Source organism: Limanda limanda, chromosome 19, assembly GCF_963576545.1.
Source record: "Limanda limanda chromosome 19, fLimLim1.1, whole genome shotgun sequence".
NCBI lineage: Eukaryota > Metazoa > Chordata > Actinopteri > Pleuronectiformes > Pleuronectidae > Limanda > Limanda limanda.
In genome coordinates this window covers 18,514,790-18,532,308 of record NC_083654.1, presented here as the reverse complement: position 1 = coordinate 18,532,308, position 17,519 = coordinate 18,514,790, and the positions used below count along the sequence as shown (strand labels likewise).

The 17,519-nt window shown below is 41.0% G+C and overlaps 3 protein-coding genes across 3 annotated transcripts; 1 reads left to right on the top strand and 2 right to left on the bottom strand.

The window, feature by feature from the left end:
• Window positions 1-2,220: 2,220 nt before the first annotated feature.
• On the top strand, window positions 2,221-5,322 carry LOC133026490 (small ribosomal subunit protein eS19). Its single transcript, XM_061093385.1, has 5 exons — window positions 2,221-2,291; window positions 3,242-3,342; window positions 4,313-4,496; window positions 4,580-4,634; window positions 5,275-5,322. The coding sequence occupies exons 1-5, from the start codon at window positions 2,221-2,223 to the stop codon at window positions 5,320-5,322; spliced, it is 459 nt and encodes a 152-aa protein (XP_060949368.1).
• A 492-nt stretch (window positions 5,323-5,814) lies between these two features.
• Window positions 5,815-8,215, bottom strand: LOC133026161 (trypsin-like). Its single transcript, XM_061093027.1, has 5 exons — window positions 8,175-8,215; window positions 7,917-8,070; window positions 6,653-6,906; window positions 6,156-6,292; window positions 5,815-5,964 (listed from the first exon to the last, which is right to left on the bottom strand). Exons 1-5 carry the CDS (start codon window positions 8,212-8,214, stop codon window positions 5,815-5,817), a joined length of 735 nt encoding a protein of 244 aa, XP_060949010.1. The 5' UTR covers window position 8,215.
• A 4,988-nt stretch (window positions 8,216-13,203) lies between these two features.
• LOC133026140 (trypsin-3-like) lies at window positions 13,204-16,772 on the bottom strand. The gene is made up of 5 exons (XM_061093003.1): window positions 16,728-16,772; window positions 16,470-16,623; window positions 15,176-15,429; window positions 13,506-13,642; window positions 13,204-13,353 (listed from the first exon to the last, which is right to left on the bottom strand). Exons 1-5 carry the CDS (start codon window positions 16,765-16,767, stop codon window positions 13,204-13,206), a joined length of 735 nt encoding a protein of 244 aa, XP_060948986.1. The 5' UTR covers window positions 16,768-16,772.
• Between the last annotated feature and the right edge of the window lie 747 nt (window positions 16,773-17,519).

Genomic DNA, 17,519 nt, shown 5'->3' with positions numbered 1-17,519 from the left:
TCTGTTCATCTAGCCTATTTCCATCCATTTATCCATCAATTGTAAAATATTTTCACAGACGATTCCAATTGTTTGGCTAACTATTTATATCTCTGGCATTGCATTAGTGTTTTTTAACAAACTTTTTTCTAATCTTATTCTACAGAACAATGCCACGTGCACTATCTCATGTGTGGAGACATTTCACCCCATCCAATGTAGAAGGAAAGGCTGTGTATATTTGCAAATACTGTGCAAAGACCTATGTTAAGAATGACACAACGATGCAGAAGCATATAGTCAAGTGCCCAAAGTTTCCTCAGGGCTCAAATCAGCCTATGACACAACAAAATGTTTATATTTATGTCTGAATATGAAAAGGTAAATACAGTTAGTATAAATTACCCACAACATTTCCAGTTTATTCCCGTTAATTCCCGTTAATTCCCGTTAATTCCCATGGAAAGTTTCCAACTTTGAATATTCCTGGAATTTTGCAACCCTATGTGTGAGTAATTACATTTTGTTTTTTCCCAGATTCCTGCAAAGAGGTCTGAATAAAAACCTCTCTCTCTATCTCTGTATTTACAAAGAACTACCTTTGTTGCAGAATTCAGAGCTTTTATTTATGAATTACTCATATTCGCTGCCTCCTGCTTTGCTTTCCAAGGACATCAGTCACCTTGACAAAGAAAAACCCTGGACAGTCAGTGGACCCAATCTAAAAAGATGGCTGTGCCAAAGAGTTTTCATTCCGTCTCATGCACGGAAGAAGAAAGATTGTGATCCTCAACACACTCCAACAAAAGTTATAAGCTACAAAACACATTTTCATTCATTCATGGTGTCTTTATATATTAAAAGAAACGTGTTAACCTCGTATAGAAGCTGGATAAAGAGAGAACGGGACTGACCCTCCGCCGTGGTGTCCTCTCCTCTCCGGCTGACTGCAGCACACTTCCTGAAGGCCCCTGGGTCTGATGAGAGAGAGAGAGAGAGAGAGAGAGAGAGAGAGAGAGAGAGAGGGAAACAGGCCAGAGAGTGAGGAAGGTGACACAAGGCCTCCCTCTGCTGGGGTCCAGGGGGAGCAGCTCTCTCCAACCCACCAGCACCACAGTGATACATTTAAAAAAAAGAATCTAACAGCCACGTTCACACACTACATGCATCTCGTTGTGTGGTGGAGATAGAACTGGTGGAGGGGGTTGGGGGTAGCTGAGTCCAAGGGCAGGGACAGGCTGGGATCTGCAGCTGCGGGTGAGGTTAACTCAGGCTACGGATCATGATGAGGGCAGCATCCCTCCCTCTCTCCCTGCCTCCATCCATCCCTCCCTCCCTCCCTCCCTGCCTCCATCCATCCATCCATCCCTCCCTGCCTCCATCCATCCCTCCCTCCCTCCCTCCCTGCCTCCATCCATCCATCCCTCCATCCCTGCCTCCATCCATCCATCCCTCTTCAGCATCCCTCTCTCCCTCCCTCCCTCCTCAGCATCCCTCCATCCTCAGCATACCTCCTCAGCATCCCTCCTCAGCAACCCTCCCTCCCTGCCTCCCTCCATCCCTCCTCAGCATCCCTTCCTCCATCCTTCCATCCCTCCATCCTTCCATCCCTCCATCCCTCCCTCCTCAGCATCCCTCTCTCCCTCCCTGCCAGAATCCATCCATCCCTCCATCCCTCTTCAGCATCCCTCCTCAGCATCCCTCCCTCCCTCCTCAGCATCCCTCCCTCCCTCCCTCCCTGCCTCCATCCATCCCTCCCTCCCTCCTCAGCAACCCTCCCTCCCTCCCTCCCTCCATCCCTCCTCAGCATCCCTCTCTCCCTCCCTGCCTCCAACCCTCTTCAGCATCCCTCCTTCCTCAGCATCCCTCCTCAGCAACCCTCCCTCCATCTCTCCTCAGCATCCCTCTCTCTGCTGCAGCTCCGGGCTAAACTGGGACTGACCTCCATCCCTCCTTCCTCTCCCTCCCTCCCCCCCAGCACTTGACAGTCGGCTCTGTACAGTCCATGCAAAGTAAGATGCACTTGCTCGGGTTTGTTGTTTCTCACTGTGTAAAGATGAGTGAAGCTGAACGTGTGTCAGCCGCAGTGAGCCCTGGTGCTAAATGCTAACAGCTAGCTAGCAAGTTAGTTAGCTAGCTTGTTAGCTAACGTTAGCTTGGCCCACGAAAGCTTCTGGGAGAAGATGTCAAAAAAACAAAATGTCAACTCACCGTCGTGTCCTTCGTGTGTTTCTCTTCCAGATGCCGAGTGTGACAGTGAAGGATGTCAACCAGCAGGAGTTCGTCAGGGCTCTGTCCGCCTTCCTCAAGAAGTCAGAGAAGTTCACACACACACACACACACACACACACACACACACACACAAACACACTGCAGTAGCTGTCAATCACACACCCTCAGCCTCATGGGAGAAAAAACACTTTCTTCATTCAAGATGAGAGGGAAATGTAATGTAAGATTAAGTTACTGTTACTGGAGTAATTAGTATTATAAATAACTATTATATAAATGTATTTGTGTAGTCAAATAATAATAATGGTAAAAAGTACACTTTTATATATTGTTATTATACTTTTATAATATATAATATATAATACTGCTGCCTCATGGGAATAAACAGAAATAAGAGATGAGTTTATTCATTAAGAATAAGATGAGATGTAAAATGTAGGTTACTATTATTATTATTATTGTCATCATATTATTAACTATTGTAAAAATGTATTCATGTATTCAAATAATAATAATGGTAAAAAATACACTTTTATATATAGTTATTATACTTATATAATACTATAGGCTGCTGCCTCATGGGAATAAACAGAAATAAGAGATGAGTTTATTCATTAAGAATAAGATGAGATGTAAAATGTGAGTTACTGTTATTATTATTGTCATCATATTATTAACTTTTGTAAAAATGTATTCATGTATTCAGATAATAATGGTAAAAATAAAATAATAATTCAAAATACTCATTATTGATTGAAATCTTCACAAATAAACATTGTGATGAAAAAACATTTTTGGGAGGGGAAAAAACACACTTTAAAAAAAGAAGATGCTGGCATAAAATGAAATGAGGTTTTATTACATTTTATTTGGTTATTACACATTCCTGTGCTTAACTAAATCCAGCAATAAATATGTGTTATTCTGAAATATGATATTGTTGAATAAAGCCAATTTTCCCTGTGCCATATGTTGAAATGGCCCAGTCAGTTGATTTGTCACATTAACTGGTGATACATTTTATTTTCAGGTCTGGCAAACTGAAGGTCCCGGAGTGGGTCGACACTGTGAAGCTTGCCAGGCACAAGGAGATGGCTCCCTGTGATGACAACTGGTTTTACACCAGAGCAGGTTGGTTACACTGGGTTTCATCACCTCCTCTATTCCTCCTCAGCACCTAGAATAATGAGTGGATTTCAATACATTGTAATTATTGATATTTCATTTTAAAAACCATCAAAGAATAAAAAATTGCAAAATCTCTGCTTCCTTTATACTGTAGTTAAATTCACAGCTTTTGTTTTTCCTCAAACTGTGACCTGATGATACCTTTGGACATTTGTCAGTGTTTTCTTACATATTAAAGATGAAACGGTTAAATAATGACCTGATTACATAATTGATTTACAGCTTTTCTTTTGTGTCGATAATAATACAGGATGTCTAGTACCAGTGACTTTCATGCTTTTACATGTCAAAGACCTCACGTCGTTCATTTTAAAACCCTTCAATGGGAATTTATTCTCGGTATCATGTGATTTCTATACTAGATAAAGATTCGGTGTCTTGAGATATACAGCAAGTGTGACCTTGCTAATACAAATGGTTTGAAGTACAGATGGATTTACATTTTCTTCGACAACCCTGTGAGCATCTCAAGGACTCTCTGGAGCCCATTTTGAGAACCCATTGATTTATATTATAAGATGAGATGTAGCTTTATTTATAGAGGGAATTCAATTTGACACGACAGCACAGGAAAGAGTCATAGGATGAGAAAATAATAATAGAAACAGAACCCAAAGAAAATAAGGTTAAAATAAAAATGTTATATACAATATAGATAATTCAACACATGTGAAATACAGCCCATACAGATAATACACCTTGTGTAATATTGGTCTGTCTTATCATATTTTCCACAGTGTATATATAGTATTAGAATACACACTCAGCTTCTTTGAATCTTATCTCCTCGGACAAATTGACCCAACAAGAGATTTTCACACACTTTGTTGTGTGTCATGTCTTGGCTGGACAGGTTTCGATGACAGGTGACAGGGACATGTCAGTTTATTGGACTTTCTGTTCGTCTCCTCAGCGTCCACAGCCCGTCACCTGTACCTGCGAGGAGGGGTGGGCGTCGGCTCCATGATCAAGATCTACGGAGGGCGTCAGAGGAACGGCGTGTGCCCCGCCCACTTCAGCGTGGGCTCCAGGAACGTGGCGAGGAAGGTCCTCCAGGCCCTGGAGGCCCTCAAGATGGTGGAGAAGGACCCCAGTGGGTAAGAGAGGTGGATGAGGGGGTATGAGACTGTGGAAGAAATGGAAGAGGTGATTTATAAACATTATTAACATGTATTTACAGTGGACGGAGACTTACCCCTCAGGGCCAGAGAGATCTGGACAGGATCGCTGGTCAGGTGGGTTCACCTGAGCCGTCATGAACATTTTAGTGTTGCTCTTCACAAGATGATCTATGTTATTTCAGCAATTTATTAAATTAAATGAACCTCAGAGATGCTCATACTTGTATTGTATTGTACTTTATCCATCCCCGAAGGGAAATTAAGTCGTCATAGCAGCCGGTATATTTGAATACAATAAAATACAATACAATAGAATAAAATAAAAAAATATTGAGGTAGAAAGAATAAAAACAAGATAAATAGATAGATAAGGTGCAGTGGCAAGATGATGGTAATAGTACTGATGATATGATGGTAATGTTATTGTTAGACAGTATATAAAAATAGTACAGTATATATAGTATATAATATAACATAATATATATTTATATATGATAGTAATTATACCAATATAATAGCAGTATATAGTAATAATGGCAGCAACAGTATATATAATAATAATCGTAAACATGTATAAATATGTGTATATAGACTAAGAATATACAGAGAGTATGATATAATATGATATGATATATAGTAGAGGTATCATGTATCATTTATCATCAGGTTTAGTGTCATAGCTCCTCTTTGACCAGTGCTCGGGCTGTATGACCATCCCTGCTGCGCTCTCTGTGTTCTTCTTCTCTCTGTTCAGGTCGCCTCAGCAAACAAGAAGCAGCAAAGTTTACAAAGCGGCGTCTGAGGAATGCACGCGGAGAACCCAGAGCAAGTGAAATACAGTGATGCCTATTTACTCAAGTGTGCTTGTTTCCCTCATCACTGCGGTGCCATGTTAACCGAGCACCAAAGGCATCTCATAGGCATGCATGTGTCTATAGTACAGTAAGTACAAATTAAAGATATTATACATGGACTTTTCCTTTGGTTTGAGATTCCTGATGAATGTCAGGACAGCGGACACAGAGGCACTGAGCGGTTTAAAGATGTCTTTGCAACAACTGTGAAACTCAAAGAAACAACAAAACAGATGAAATCGATGCTAAAGTATATTTTTTATTTATTTATTCTTCAACATGACTGTTACAGAATATTGGGCCTTATCGTTTTGTTCATGAGATGTAAATGAATGATAATAATACTTAAGGTGTTCTAAATAAACAGAGTATGAGCTAGTGTGGTGTTACAGCGTGATATTGTATGTGCACTATTTGAGGGGGGGGGGGATTGTGTTTCTTCAGTTGTTGCCCATAACACTGCTGATCCAGCTGTTGTAGCGGCACACACGGGCGTAGACGCTGGGGTGTCCCTGCATGGCGCAGTCATAACCCCAGGACACGACTCCCTGCAGCTGACCACTACACACCAGAGGACCACCAGAGTCCCCCTGCAAACACACACACACACACAAGAAGAACAACAACACAACATGATTTGTCGTCATGGTGGGTGCGTTACTCAGGAACAAAAGATGAACATGACACCAGGGTGAAGACGCAGTGTTTTGCTGCCGTCTCTAGTTGAGTGCTGGAAGGTGATGCACCATCATGCACCACCCGAGGCTTCAGGGGAACTCACCTGGCAGCTGCTGGCCCCCCCGTGCATGAACCCGGAGCAGAGCATGTTCTCGGTGAAGAGCCCTGGGTAGGCGTTCTTGCAGATCCTGTCATCGATCATAGGCTGCCTCAGGCACTGCAGCCTGTCGGGAGAGTTGTCTGTGGAGCAGGATGACGAGACTCAGTCACTGGATCAACATTTTTTTTTTTATATTTGAGCCAAAATGACTGAGCCAAAGTCAGGGTGACATTTTCACAATTATATCTGCATTTAGTGCCACAGAAGACTTTATACAACTATTTCAAAAGGTCCATCTTTTGACTTTACATTAACTGTCCCTGACAACATTATTAGACAAACTTTATTTATTCCCTTACACAATAAAAAATCTATTTAATGATCTCATTCCCCTCCACACGGTGACAAGGCTACAGTCTCCTCAGGGCTGCTGCTGTCTCTCATTTATCTTTCTCTTTACAACCCCTCTTCACTCAGCTCCTTCATGTCTCATCTCTTACTGCCGTTGGCCAGCGTGTTGCCCCAGCCGGACACCATGCAGTTCTCGTCGGCCACGGGGCAGCGGGAGGGCAGGGCCACAGTCTGGACGAAGCTGTTGAGGGTGGCAGGGCGGCTCAGTTTGATCAGCATGATGTCGTTGTCCAGGTTGTAGCTGTTGTACTGCGGGTGCTTGATCATCTTGGCGCCGTCGATCCACTGCTCGGTGCCCTCATTCGTTCGGATGTCGTGCTCACCGAGTCGGACCTGGATACGACTGGAGGAAGGTTACAGAACGTAAAAATAATATTTATTCAAATTATGCACTCCTGAGCCACCATAAGCTCCTGGTCATAGCATGTAGCAGCCAAACCTGTGAGTGTGTCAGAGCAAGGTTCTGTTTTATTTCTTGCAATAAAAGGATTGTGTTATTCCTTTTCATCCACAGGTCATTGTCTTATTCTACGTGGAGCATAAATACTTTGTAAATGTGGACATATGTGTTATACTTGTACCATAAGCAGCTGAGAGACTTTTAAGAAACATTTTTGTTATATTTTATATTTTAAAAACGTTTTCTAACAAGATTAGAAGATTAGATCATCGTTGCACAAAACAGTACAACAAAATGTGCTGTGCAGCACCTAAACAACGATCCATACCCACATTCCTTCACACACATCTGTCCACATTCATATTTAATGATCAGTACAAATAACAACCAAACCCAGTCACGTGTTAGGGAGCACTGAGCTGCTATGCCCCGCCATTTAACCACTGGTAAATATTTTAACAGAAGAAAATATGTCCACTTTGATCGGCTGAAGGCAGAACATTTCTCCATGCTCACCTTAAATCATGTGTTCCTAGCCCAAACCCTAAGCCAATAATGATCCAGTGTGAAACCTAAACTGCTCTACCTCTGCAGGTTTACAGAGGGTCGTCCACTCACCAGAAGGTCGGTGGTTCCCTGGGCCACAAATTGCCCCTGACAGCTGTGCCCACAGTGTATGAATTGTGTGTAATAGAGAAAGTGCAGTGTGGTATGAATGGATGTGTGAATGTGTATACCATTTAGTGTTCAATCAGGCTGGAGACTGGTATTCATATACTTTATGAATACAGTCCATTTACCATTTAAACAACACTGAGAGTTAGTGATAATCTTGCGTCCAGCAGTTCATCTTTTCCAAGCATTATGCTTCTTGTCTGGAGATGGTCTTCAATGTGTATGTTGGACAGTAAAGCAAGCAGAGTCATGCAGAGCGATAAAATTCTAGTACTTACGACTTGTAGCAGTGAGCAGCAGACACCACCCACTGGCTGGAGATCAGGGATCCTCCGCAGAAGTGGTATCCAGCATTCAGAGACACCTGGTAGGGAACAGAGTTTCTGGGACACTCATACCCTCCGACGATCTTATCATCCTCAGCTGCAGCAACTGAAACAGCAAACAAATGCATAGGAAAATTATTAAATCGGTATAATAAGTATGTGTAAGTTGTATGTATTCACGGAAAAGTACAAAATTGGTCGATCTCTTACATGCAGCTCCAAGCAGAGCCAGGAATATCAGGGCCTTCATGCTGACAATCGTCTAAACGTAAGAGAAGCTCCACCCTTCAACTCTTTATATACACCCCTGCAGGACATAATGTTTTAAACTTCTGACGGTGAAAAGTGTTCTGGGAAAGAGCCATATGGCAGAAAGGAACAGAAAGACCTTGAGCATCATGGAAACTGAGGGATAAGACCCATCGGGTCTCTTTCTGATTTAACGGTGCTCTTTATTTGACCGTTATGCAATCAGCAATTATGTAATTTCAACCAAATGACGATTATACACGACGTGCACACAGGCTAATATTGAGCTTCACATTAAACACATCCAAACAGCTTTGGAGTGTCATGACACATATGTCACATTTCCTACAGTAGGGGATATTTGTTCAGAAGCACAGGCGCACACTTCGCTCTCTGAGAGCAGTTCACAGTTTGCAGGTGCGGCTGGTTTGTTTCTTCTTAACACACCGAAACTCGATAAGGCTGTTTTTGAAAACGCAGCAGTAAAGCCAGCAGCGTAAAAGAGAGTGAGTGCCACGTCCCCGAACCCGAGGGTCAGGGCCCCAAGGGGACTTAAAGTGAATATCAGGGATGTGCTGTGGGTCTCCTGCGATGAGGGAGGCAAGTTGAAGTCTGTTTAAAGTCACAAAAGATGGAAAAAAAGAGTATATGATTGTATTAAGCATCAAGTTTCAAGAAAGATATCCTATATGTATATTGTTTAAAGTTGTCTGCGACTGAAAATATTTATTTCTAATTTGTTATCCTTTTCTCTCTACTGTTGGTGACACTGAATATGAAATATAAGTGAAAGGAAATTGTCAGATTTTACTTCCAATTTTATGGCTTCTTTGAAATATCTATAATTTGTAATATAACTGCATTGTGATTGTTTTCTTTGGTTCAGTCATAATACTGCATTAGAAAGAGCTGGTTTCTGGCAAGGAAACGGACATCTGTCACACCTTTCAACTTTCGAATTAAATTAATTTAATAAATGCTTATTGGTAAAAAACTCAGCAAAAATGCAAGAAAAGTCTTAACATTTTAAATCTTTATTGAACATGAATTAAAAAAGTGTATACAAAAAATATTTTACAGGTTTTAGAAATTCTTTATACAACTTTATACAAGCAAAAATCCATTGTGACAAAGTTAAGTTTCAAATTCAATTGTTTATCCAAAAAAAACGAAACAAACATCTACTGGGTTCAGCTTCTACGGCCACAGGCGGGTGGAGATGCACACAGGGGGAAAAGAAACAGCGGATAACTTTACTCAGGAAATCATTGCAGGCATAATAATAAGTCAGTGTTTAATAGTAGTGAATTGGGCTGTTTTCACACAATAATAATGTGATAATTACAAGGACTGAACAATGACGAAGCAAATGTTTTGAAATGAAATCTTGCTTCATAACACCTTTGAGGTAGAACACCAGTGAGACAGGGTGAAAAACAACCACATACAAATAAAATAAAGAAAGATTAAATCTAAATGTTAAATCTAAATCTAAATGTTAAATGTTAAATTTAAATCTATATGTTAAATCTAAATCTAAATGTTGAATCTGAATCTAAATCTAAATGTCAAATCTAAATGTTAAATCTAAATCTAAATCTAAATGTTAAATCTAAATGTTTCGGGTGAAACTAAATATTTAACTAATATGCAAATTCAAATGCCGGTAACAGGAAGTAACAAAATAAAAGCTCAAGGAGGTCAGAGTGTGTTTATAGTGGCAAATAACGAATAAATCTTATCCGGGGAAATGGAACTGGCAGTTCCATTTCCCCGTTTCCATGAAACGGCTCTGCCGATATTCTCCGCTAACGCCGATTCATTCATCGACATGTTTGCAGAGCGACCATGGCCGACAGGAGAGTGTACCGGGTGGAGGCAAAGTGCGCCCCCTTGTGGCTGGCTATAGTGGCTACAGGTCATAAGTCCCGCATCCTTCATAAAAGTGACACTAAAAACTCAAAGTACTCTTCAAATAAATTTTCTCCAAACGTGTTTGTTATTTTATGTAGTTAATATCACGATAATCCATGTCCAAGAGTCCATTTCCCCGGATAAGATTTATTCGTTATTTGCCACTATAAACACACTCTGACCTCCTCGAGCTTTTATTTTGTTACTTCCTGTTACCAGCATTTGAATTTGCATATTAGTTAAATATTTAGTTCCACCCGAAACATTTAGATTTAACATTTAGATTTAGATTAAACATTTAGATTTCACATTTAGATTTAGATTTAAATTTAACATTTAGATTTAGATTCAGCATTAAGATTTAACATTTAACATTTAACATTTAACATTTAAGTGTAACATTTAACATATGGATTTAAATATTTAAAATATCTCTAAATTGACAAATATTGTTGTAAATGTGCAAAAAAGTGACTCTCAAAAATTCACACCAGTTTTTTAAACATGGTTTGAAGCTAAATGTGACAAAATGTTGCTGTTATTTTCAGCGTGAGCTGCTTTACAAACGGCACCCCATATGGAAAAAGGTTTGGGTGACTCGTATTTAAAGTACCCATTAGGGTAAATGTCATCAGCACCTTATTGTCGTCCCTGTGGCGTCCAGAGTGATGTTAAAATGTAGCTGCACTACAACGTGCACAAGGTGCTTCGAGTCGACTTTTGTTCTGAAATTAAAATTAGTCCCGTCTGCTGTGACACCAGCGCTACCTGAGAGGGTCTTTTCAAAATAAGGTGCTGATTTAAATTAATGTCGTCATCCCTTTCTGAGACCTGATATTTACAAAGACACCCTGTCACCAGCATAGTTATGGAGCCAATACTAATAAATGCAATCAGGCTGTTTTAGTTTGCACCGGTTTTTTGGCTCGTAGTTGTCACCTCCCGAGCTCCAGCAGAGGCTACTGATGACAAAGGAAAGACTTGAAAGACTGAGGTGTATCAAACAGTAAATGAATAACGACAAAATTGACAAAAAGAGAGCAACAATCCAGCAGTCCCGAAACTGAATAAAAAGTTATCTTCCCAAGTTTTAACATATGGCTCTAATCTGGTCTCTCGCCCGGTCGATAAATTAAACTTCCAATGAAGTGAGGACTCAGTAGATCAGATCTGTGCACATCGGCGACCTCTCTTCTTATGGCTGCGTCACAACAGTCGCCTTCAACTAATCATCAAAGTCCGCCTTCTGAATTCAAGTGCATTATTCAACAAGATGACCATTGGGGCGGTCTGATGAGAGAGAGATGGGAACAGGCCAGAGACCCCTCTGCTGGGATCCAGTGGGAGCAGCTCTCTCCCACCCAGCAGCAGAAGCAGCACCACCACAACCACCACAGTGATAAATAAAAAAAAAAAAATCTAACAACCACGTTCACACACTACATGAATCTCATCATGTGGTTGAGATAGAACTGGGGGGGGGGTTTAGAGTCAGTGTTTGGGGGTAGCTGAGTCCAAGGGCAGGGACAAGCTGGGATCTGCAGCTGCGGGTGAGGTTAACTCAAGCTACTATGGGGTGCCGTTTGTAAAGCAGCTCACGATGAAAATAACAGCAACATTTTGTCACATTTAGCTTCAAACCATGTTTAAAAAACTGGTGTGAATTTTTTAAGGGGTCACTTTTTTGCACATTTACAACAATATTTGTCAACTTAGAGATATTTTAAATATTTAAATCCAAATGTTAAATGTTACACTTAAATGTTAAATGTTAAATCTAAATGCTAAATCTAAATGTTACATTTAAATCTAAATGTGAAATCTAAATGTTTAATCTAAATCTCAATGTTAAATCTCAATGTTAAATCTAAATGTTAAATTTAAATCTAAATGTTAAATCTAAATCTAAATGTTGAATCTGAATCTAAATCTAAATGTTAAATCTAAATCTAAATGTTAAATCTAAATGTTTCGGGTGAAACTAAATATTAAACTAATATGCAAATTCAAATGCCGGTAACAGGAAGTAACAAAATAAAAGCTCAAGGAGGTCAGAGTGTTTATAGTGGCAAATAACGAATAAATCTTATCTGGGGAAATGGACTCTTGGACATGGAATATCGTCATATTAACTACATAAAATAACAAACATGTTTGGAGAAACTTTATTTGAAGAGTACTTTGAGTTTTTAGTGTCACTTTTATGAAGGACGCGGGACTTATGACCTGTAGCCACTATAGCCAGCCACAAGGGGGCGCACTTTTTAGTTAATATCTCGAGAGATCTGGACAGGATCGCTGGTCAGGTGGGTTCGCCTGAGCTGTCATGAAATTTCATTGTTGCCTTTCACAAGAGGATCGATGTTATTTCAGCAATTTATTAAATGAAATGAACCTCAGAGATGCTCATACTTTAGTTTTAGCCTAAATATAACATATTCATAGTCTTTTATCTATTTAAATCCAAGTTTAGTGTCATAGCTCCTCTTTGACCAGTGCTCGTGCTGTATGACCATCCCTGCTGCGCTCTCTGTGTTCTTCTTCTGTCTGTTCAGGTCGCCTCAGCAAACAAGAAGCAGCAAAGTTTACTAAGCAGCGTCTGAGGAATGCACGCGGAGAATCCAGAGTAGTGAAACGCAGTGATGCCTATTTACTCAAGTGTGCTTGTTTCCCTCATCACTGTGGTGCAACGTTAACCGAGCACCAAAGGCATCTCATAGGCATGCATGTGTCTATAGTGCAGTAAGTACAAATTAAAGATATTATACATGGACTTTTCTTTTGGTTTGAGATTCCTGATTAATGCCAGGAGAGCGGACACAGAGGCACTGAGCGTTTTAAAGAAATCTTTGCAACAACTGTGAAACTGAAAGAAACATCAAAACAGATGAAATGGATGCTTAAGTATATTTTTATTTATTTTATCTAATTTATTCTATAACATGACTGTTACAGAATATTGAGCCTTATCGTTTTGTTCATGAGATGTAAATGAATGATAATAACACTTAAGGTGTTCTAAATAAACAGAGTATGAGCTAGTGTGGTGTTGCGGGGGGGGGGGTATTGTTTGTCTTCAGTTGTTGCCCATAACACTGCTGATCCAGCTGTTGTAGCGGCACACACGGGTGGAGACGCTGGGATGTCCCACCATGGCGCAGTCATAACCCCAGGACACGAGCCCCTGCAGCTGACCACTACACACCAGAGGACCACCAGAGTCCCCCTGCAAACACACACACAAGAAGAACAACAACACAACATGATTTGTCGTCATGGTGAGTGTGTCACCCAAGAACAAAAGATGAACATGACACTAGTTGAGTGTTGGAAGGTGATGCACCATCATGCACCACCCGAGGCTTCAGGTGAACTCACCTGGCAGCTGCTGGCCCCCCCTTCCATGAACCCGGAGCAGAGCATGTTCTCAGTGAGGAGGTCTGGGTAGGCCTTGCTGCAGATGCTGTCATCGATAATGGGCTGCCTCAGGCACTGCAGCCTGTCGGGATAGTCGCCTGTGGGGGAGGAAGCAGGTCTCAGACACTGGATCAATATTTTTTTTTATTTTCTGAGGCAAAATAGCCCTGTACGCAAAGTCAGGGTGACATTTTCACAATTATAGTGGGTACGGAAAGTAATCAGACCCCTTTAAATGTTTCACTCTTTGTTTCATTGCAGCCATGTGCTAAAATCAAAAAAGTTCATTTTATTTCTCATTAATGTACACTCAGCACCCCATCTTGACAGAAAAAAAACAGAAATGTAGACATTTTTGCAAATTTATTAAAAAAGAAAAACTGAAATATCACATGGTCATAAGTATTCAGACCCTTTGCTCAGTATTGAGTAGAAGCACCCTTTTGAGCTAGTACAGCCATGAGTCTTCTTGGGAATGATGCAACAAGTTTTTCACACCTGGATTTGGGGATCCTCTGCCATTCTTCCTTGCAGATCCTCTCCAGTTCCATCAGGTTGGATGGTGGACATTGGTGGACAGCCATTTCCAGGTCTCTCCAGAGTTGCTCAATTGGGTTTAGGTCAGGGCTCTGGCTGGGCCAGTCAAGAATGGTCACAGAGTTGTTCCGAAGCCACTCCTTTGTTATTTTAGCTGTGTGCTTACGGTCATTGTCTTGTTGGAAGGTGAACCTTCGGCCCAGTCTGAGGTCAAGAGCACTCTGGAAGAGGTTTTCTTCCAGGATATCTCTGCATCTCTGGAGCTCAGCCACAGTGATCTTTGGGTTCTTCTTACCTCTCTCACCAAGGCTCTTTTCCCACGATTGCTCAGTTTGGCTGGACGGCCAGGTCTAGGAAGAGTTCTGGTCGTCCCAAACTTCTTCCATTTAAGGATTATGGAGGCCACTGTGCTCTTAGGAACCTTGAGTGCTCCAGAAATTCTTTTGTAACCTTGGCCAGATCTGTGCCTTGCCACAATTCTGTCTCTGAGCTCTTTGGGCAGTTCCTTCCACCTCATGATTCTCATTTGCTCTGAACTGCACTGTGAGCTGTAAGGTCTTATATAGACAGGTGTGTGCCTTTCCTAATCAAGTCCAATCAGTTTTATTAAACACAGCTGGACTCCAATGAAGGAGTAGAACCATCTCAAGGAGGATCAGAAGAAACGGACAGCATGTGAGTTAAATATGAGTGTCACAGCAAAGGGTCTGAATACTTTTGACCATGTGATATTTCAGTTTTTCTTTTTTAATAAATTTGCAAAAATTTCTGCATTTCTGTTTTTTTCTGTCAAGATGGGGTGCTGAGTGTACATTAATGAGAAATAAAATGAACTTTTTTGATTTTAGCAAATGGCTGCAATGAAACAAAGAGTGAATCATTTAAAGGGGTCTGAATACTTTCCGTACCCACTGTATATCTTCATTTAGTGCCACAGAAGACTTAATACAACTATTTCAAAAGGTCCATCTTTTAACTTTACTGTTGCCTTTCCCTGACACCATTATTAGACAAACTTTATATATTCCCTTACACAATAAAAAAACGATTTAATGATAGTTAATTAAATAGTTCCTTCATGTCTCATCTCTTACTGCCGTCAGCCGACGTGTTGCCCCAGCCGGACTCCAGGCAGTCCTCGTCAACCACGGGGCAGCGGGTGGGCAGGGCCACGGTCTGGACGAAGCTGTTGAGGGTTGCAGGGTGGCTCAGTTTGATCAGCATGATGTCGTTGTCGAAGTAGTAGCTGTCGTACTGCGGATGAATGACTATCTTGGCGCTGTCGATCCACTGCTCGGTGCCCTCGTTCACGCTGATGTCGTGCTCACCGAGTCGGACCTGGAAACGACTGGAGGAGGCAGGAAAGTTACAGAACATACAAGTTTTCTGAACAAATATTACAAAATAATATCCACTCAAATTTACCTCTCCTGATCCACCTTAAGCTCCTGATCATAGCATGTAGCAGCCAAACCTGTGAGTGTGCCAGAGCAAGGTTCTTTTTTATTTCTTATAAATTACATCTAAAACTGGCAATAAGAGGATTGTGTTATTCCGTTTTATCCACAGGTCATTGTCCTATTCTACGTGGAGCATAAATACTTTGTAAATGTGGACATATGTGTTACACATGTACCACAAGGAGCTTTTAAGAAGTGTTTTTGCTGTATTTTAAATTCTAAAACAGTTTTTCTAACAAGATTAGAAGATTGCACAAAACAGTAGAACAAAATGTGCTGTGCAGCACCTAAACAACTATCCATTCCCACATTCCTACACACACATCTGTCCATATTCATATTTAATGATCAGTACAAATAACAACCAAACCCAGTCACGTGTTAGGGAGCACTGAGCTGCTATGCCCCGCCATTTAACCACTAGTAAATATTTTAACAGAAGAAAATGTCTCCTTTGATCAGCTGAAGGCAGAACATTTCTCCATGCTCACCTTAAATCATGTGTTCCTAGCCCAAACCCTAAGCCAATAATGATCCAGTGTGAAACCTAAACTGCTCTACCTCTGCAGGTTTACAGAGGGTCGTCCACTCACCAGAAGGTCGGTGGTTCCCTGGGCCACAAATTGCCCGACAGCTGTGCCCACAGTGTATGAATTGTGTGTAATAGAGAAAGTGCAGTGTGGTATGGATGGATGTGTGAATGTGTTTACCATTTAGTGTTCAATCAGACTGGAGACTGGTATTCATATGGTTTATGAATACAGTCCATTTACCATTTAAACAACACTGAGAGTTAGTGATAATCTTGCATCCAGCGGTTTATCTTTTCCAAGCATTATAGCATTATGCTTCTTGTCTGGAGATGGTCTTCAATGTGTTTGTTGGACAGTAAAGCAAGCAGAGTCATGCAGAGCGATAAAATACTTACGACATGTAGCAGTGAGCAGCAGACACCACCCACTGGCTGGAGATCAGGGATCCTCCGCAGAAGTGGTATCCAGCATTCAGAGACACCTGGTAGGGAACAGAGTTTCTGGGACACTCATACCCTCCGACAATCTTTTCATCCTCAGCTGCAGCAACTGAAACAGCAAACAAATGCATAGGAAAATTGTTAAATCGGTATAATAAGTATGTGTTAGTTGTATCTATTCACAGAAAAGTACAAAATTGGTCGATCTCTTACACGCAGCTCCAAGCAGAGCCAGGAATATCAGGGCCTTCATGCTGACAATCGTCTAAACGTTAGAGAAGCTCCACCCTTCAACTCTTTATATACACCCCTGCAGGACATAATGTTTTTAACTGTGGACAGTGAAAAGTGTTCTGGGAAAGAGCCATATGGCAGAAAGGAACAGAAAGACCTTGAGCAATATAACTGAGGAAAAGACCCATCGGGTCTCTTTCTGATTTAAAGGTGTTCTTCATTTGACCGTTATGCAATCAGCAATTATGTTATTTTTACGATTATACACGACGTGTAAACACATCCAAACAGCTTTGGAGTGTCATGACACAGATGTCACATTTCCTACAGTAGGGGATATTTGTTCAGAAGCACAGGAGCACACTTCACTCTCTGAGAGCAGTTCACAGTTTGCAGGTGCGGCTGGTTTGTTTCTTCTTAACACACAGAAACTCGATAAGGCTGTTTTTGAAAATGCAGCAGCGTAAAAGAGAGTGACTGCCACGTCCCCGAACCCGAGGGTCAGGGCCCCAGGGGGACTTAAGGTGAATATCAGGGATGTGCTGTGGGTCTCCTGCGATGAGTTGGGCAAGTTGAAGTCCAAAAGAGATTGAAACAAGAGTATATGATTGTATTAAGCATCAAGTTTCAAGAAGGATATCTTATATCGACCGAAAATATTTATTTCAATTTTGTTTTACTTTTCTCTCTTCTGTTGGTGACACTGAATATGAAATATTAGTGAAAGGAAATTGTCAGATTTTAATTAAAATTGTATGGCTTATTTGACAT

Bases quoted from the DNA above. Each gene is read 5' to 3' on its own strand.
- LOC133026161 (XM_061093027.1), bottom strand. From the start codon at position 8,214: ATGAAGGCCCTGATATTCCTGGCTCTGCTTGGAGCTGCAT. The intron at 8,071-8,174 runs GTAAGAGATCGA...TTGCTGTTTCAG, and splicing joins GGCTCTGCTTGGAGCTGCAT to TTGCTGCAGCTGAGGATGAT. The intron at 5,965-6,155 runs GTGAGTTCCCCT...GTGTGTTTGCAG, and splicing joins GGGGGGCCAGCAGCTGCCAG to GGGGACTCTGGTGGTCCTCT.
- LOC133026140 (XM_061093003.1), bottom strand. From the start codon at position 16,767: ATGAAGGCCCTGATATTCCTGGCTCTGCTTGGAGCTGCGT. The intron at 16,624-16,727 runs GTAAGAGATCGA...TTGCTGTTTCAG, and splicing joins GGCTCTGCTTGGAGCTGCGT to TTGCTGCAGCTGAGGATGAA. The intron at 15,430-16,469 runs GTAAGTATTTTA...TGCCTCCTCCAG, and splicing joins GCTGCTCACTGCTACATGTC to TCGTTTCCAGGTCCGACTCG.
- LOC133026490 (XM_061093385.1), top strand. From the start codon at position 2,221: ATGCCGAGTGTGACAGTGAAGGATGTCAACCAGCAGGAGTTCGTCAGG. The intron at 2,292-3,241 runs GTCAGAGAAGTT...TTTTATTTTCAG, and splicing joins CTGTCCGCCTTCCTCAAGAA to GTCTGGCAAACTGAAGGTCC. The intron at 4,497-4,579 runs GTAAGAGAGGTG...ATGTATTTACAG, and splicing joins GTGGAGAAGGACCCCAGTGG to TGGACGGAGACTTACCCCTC.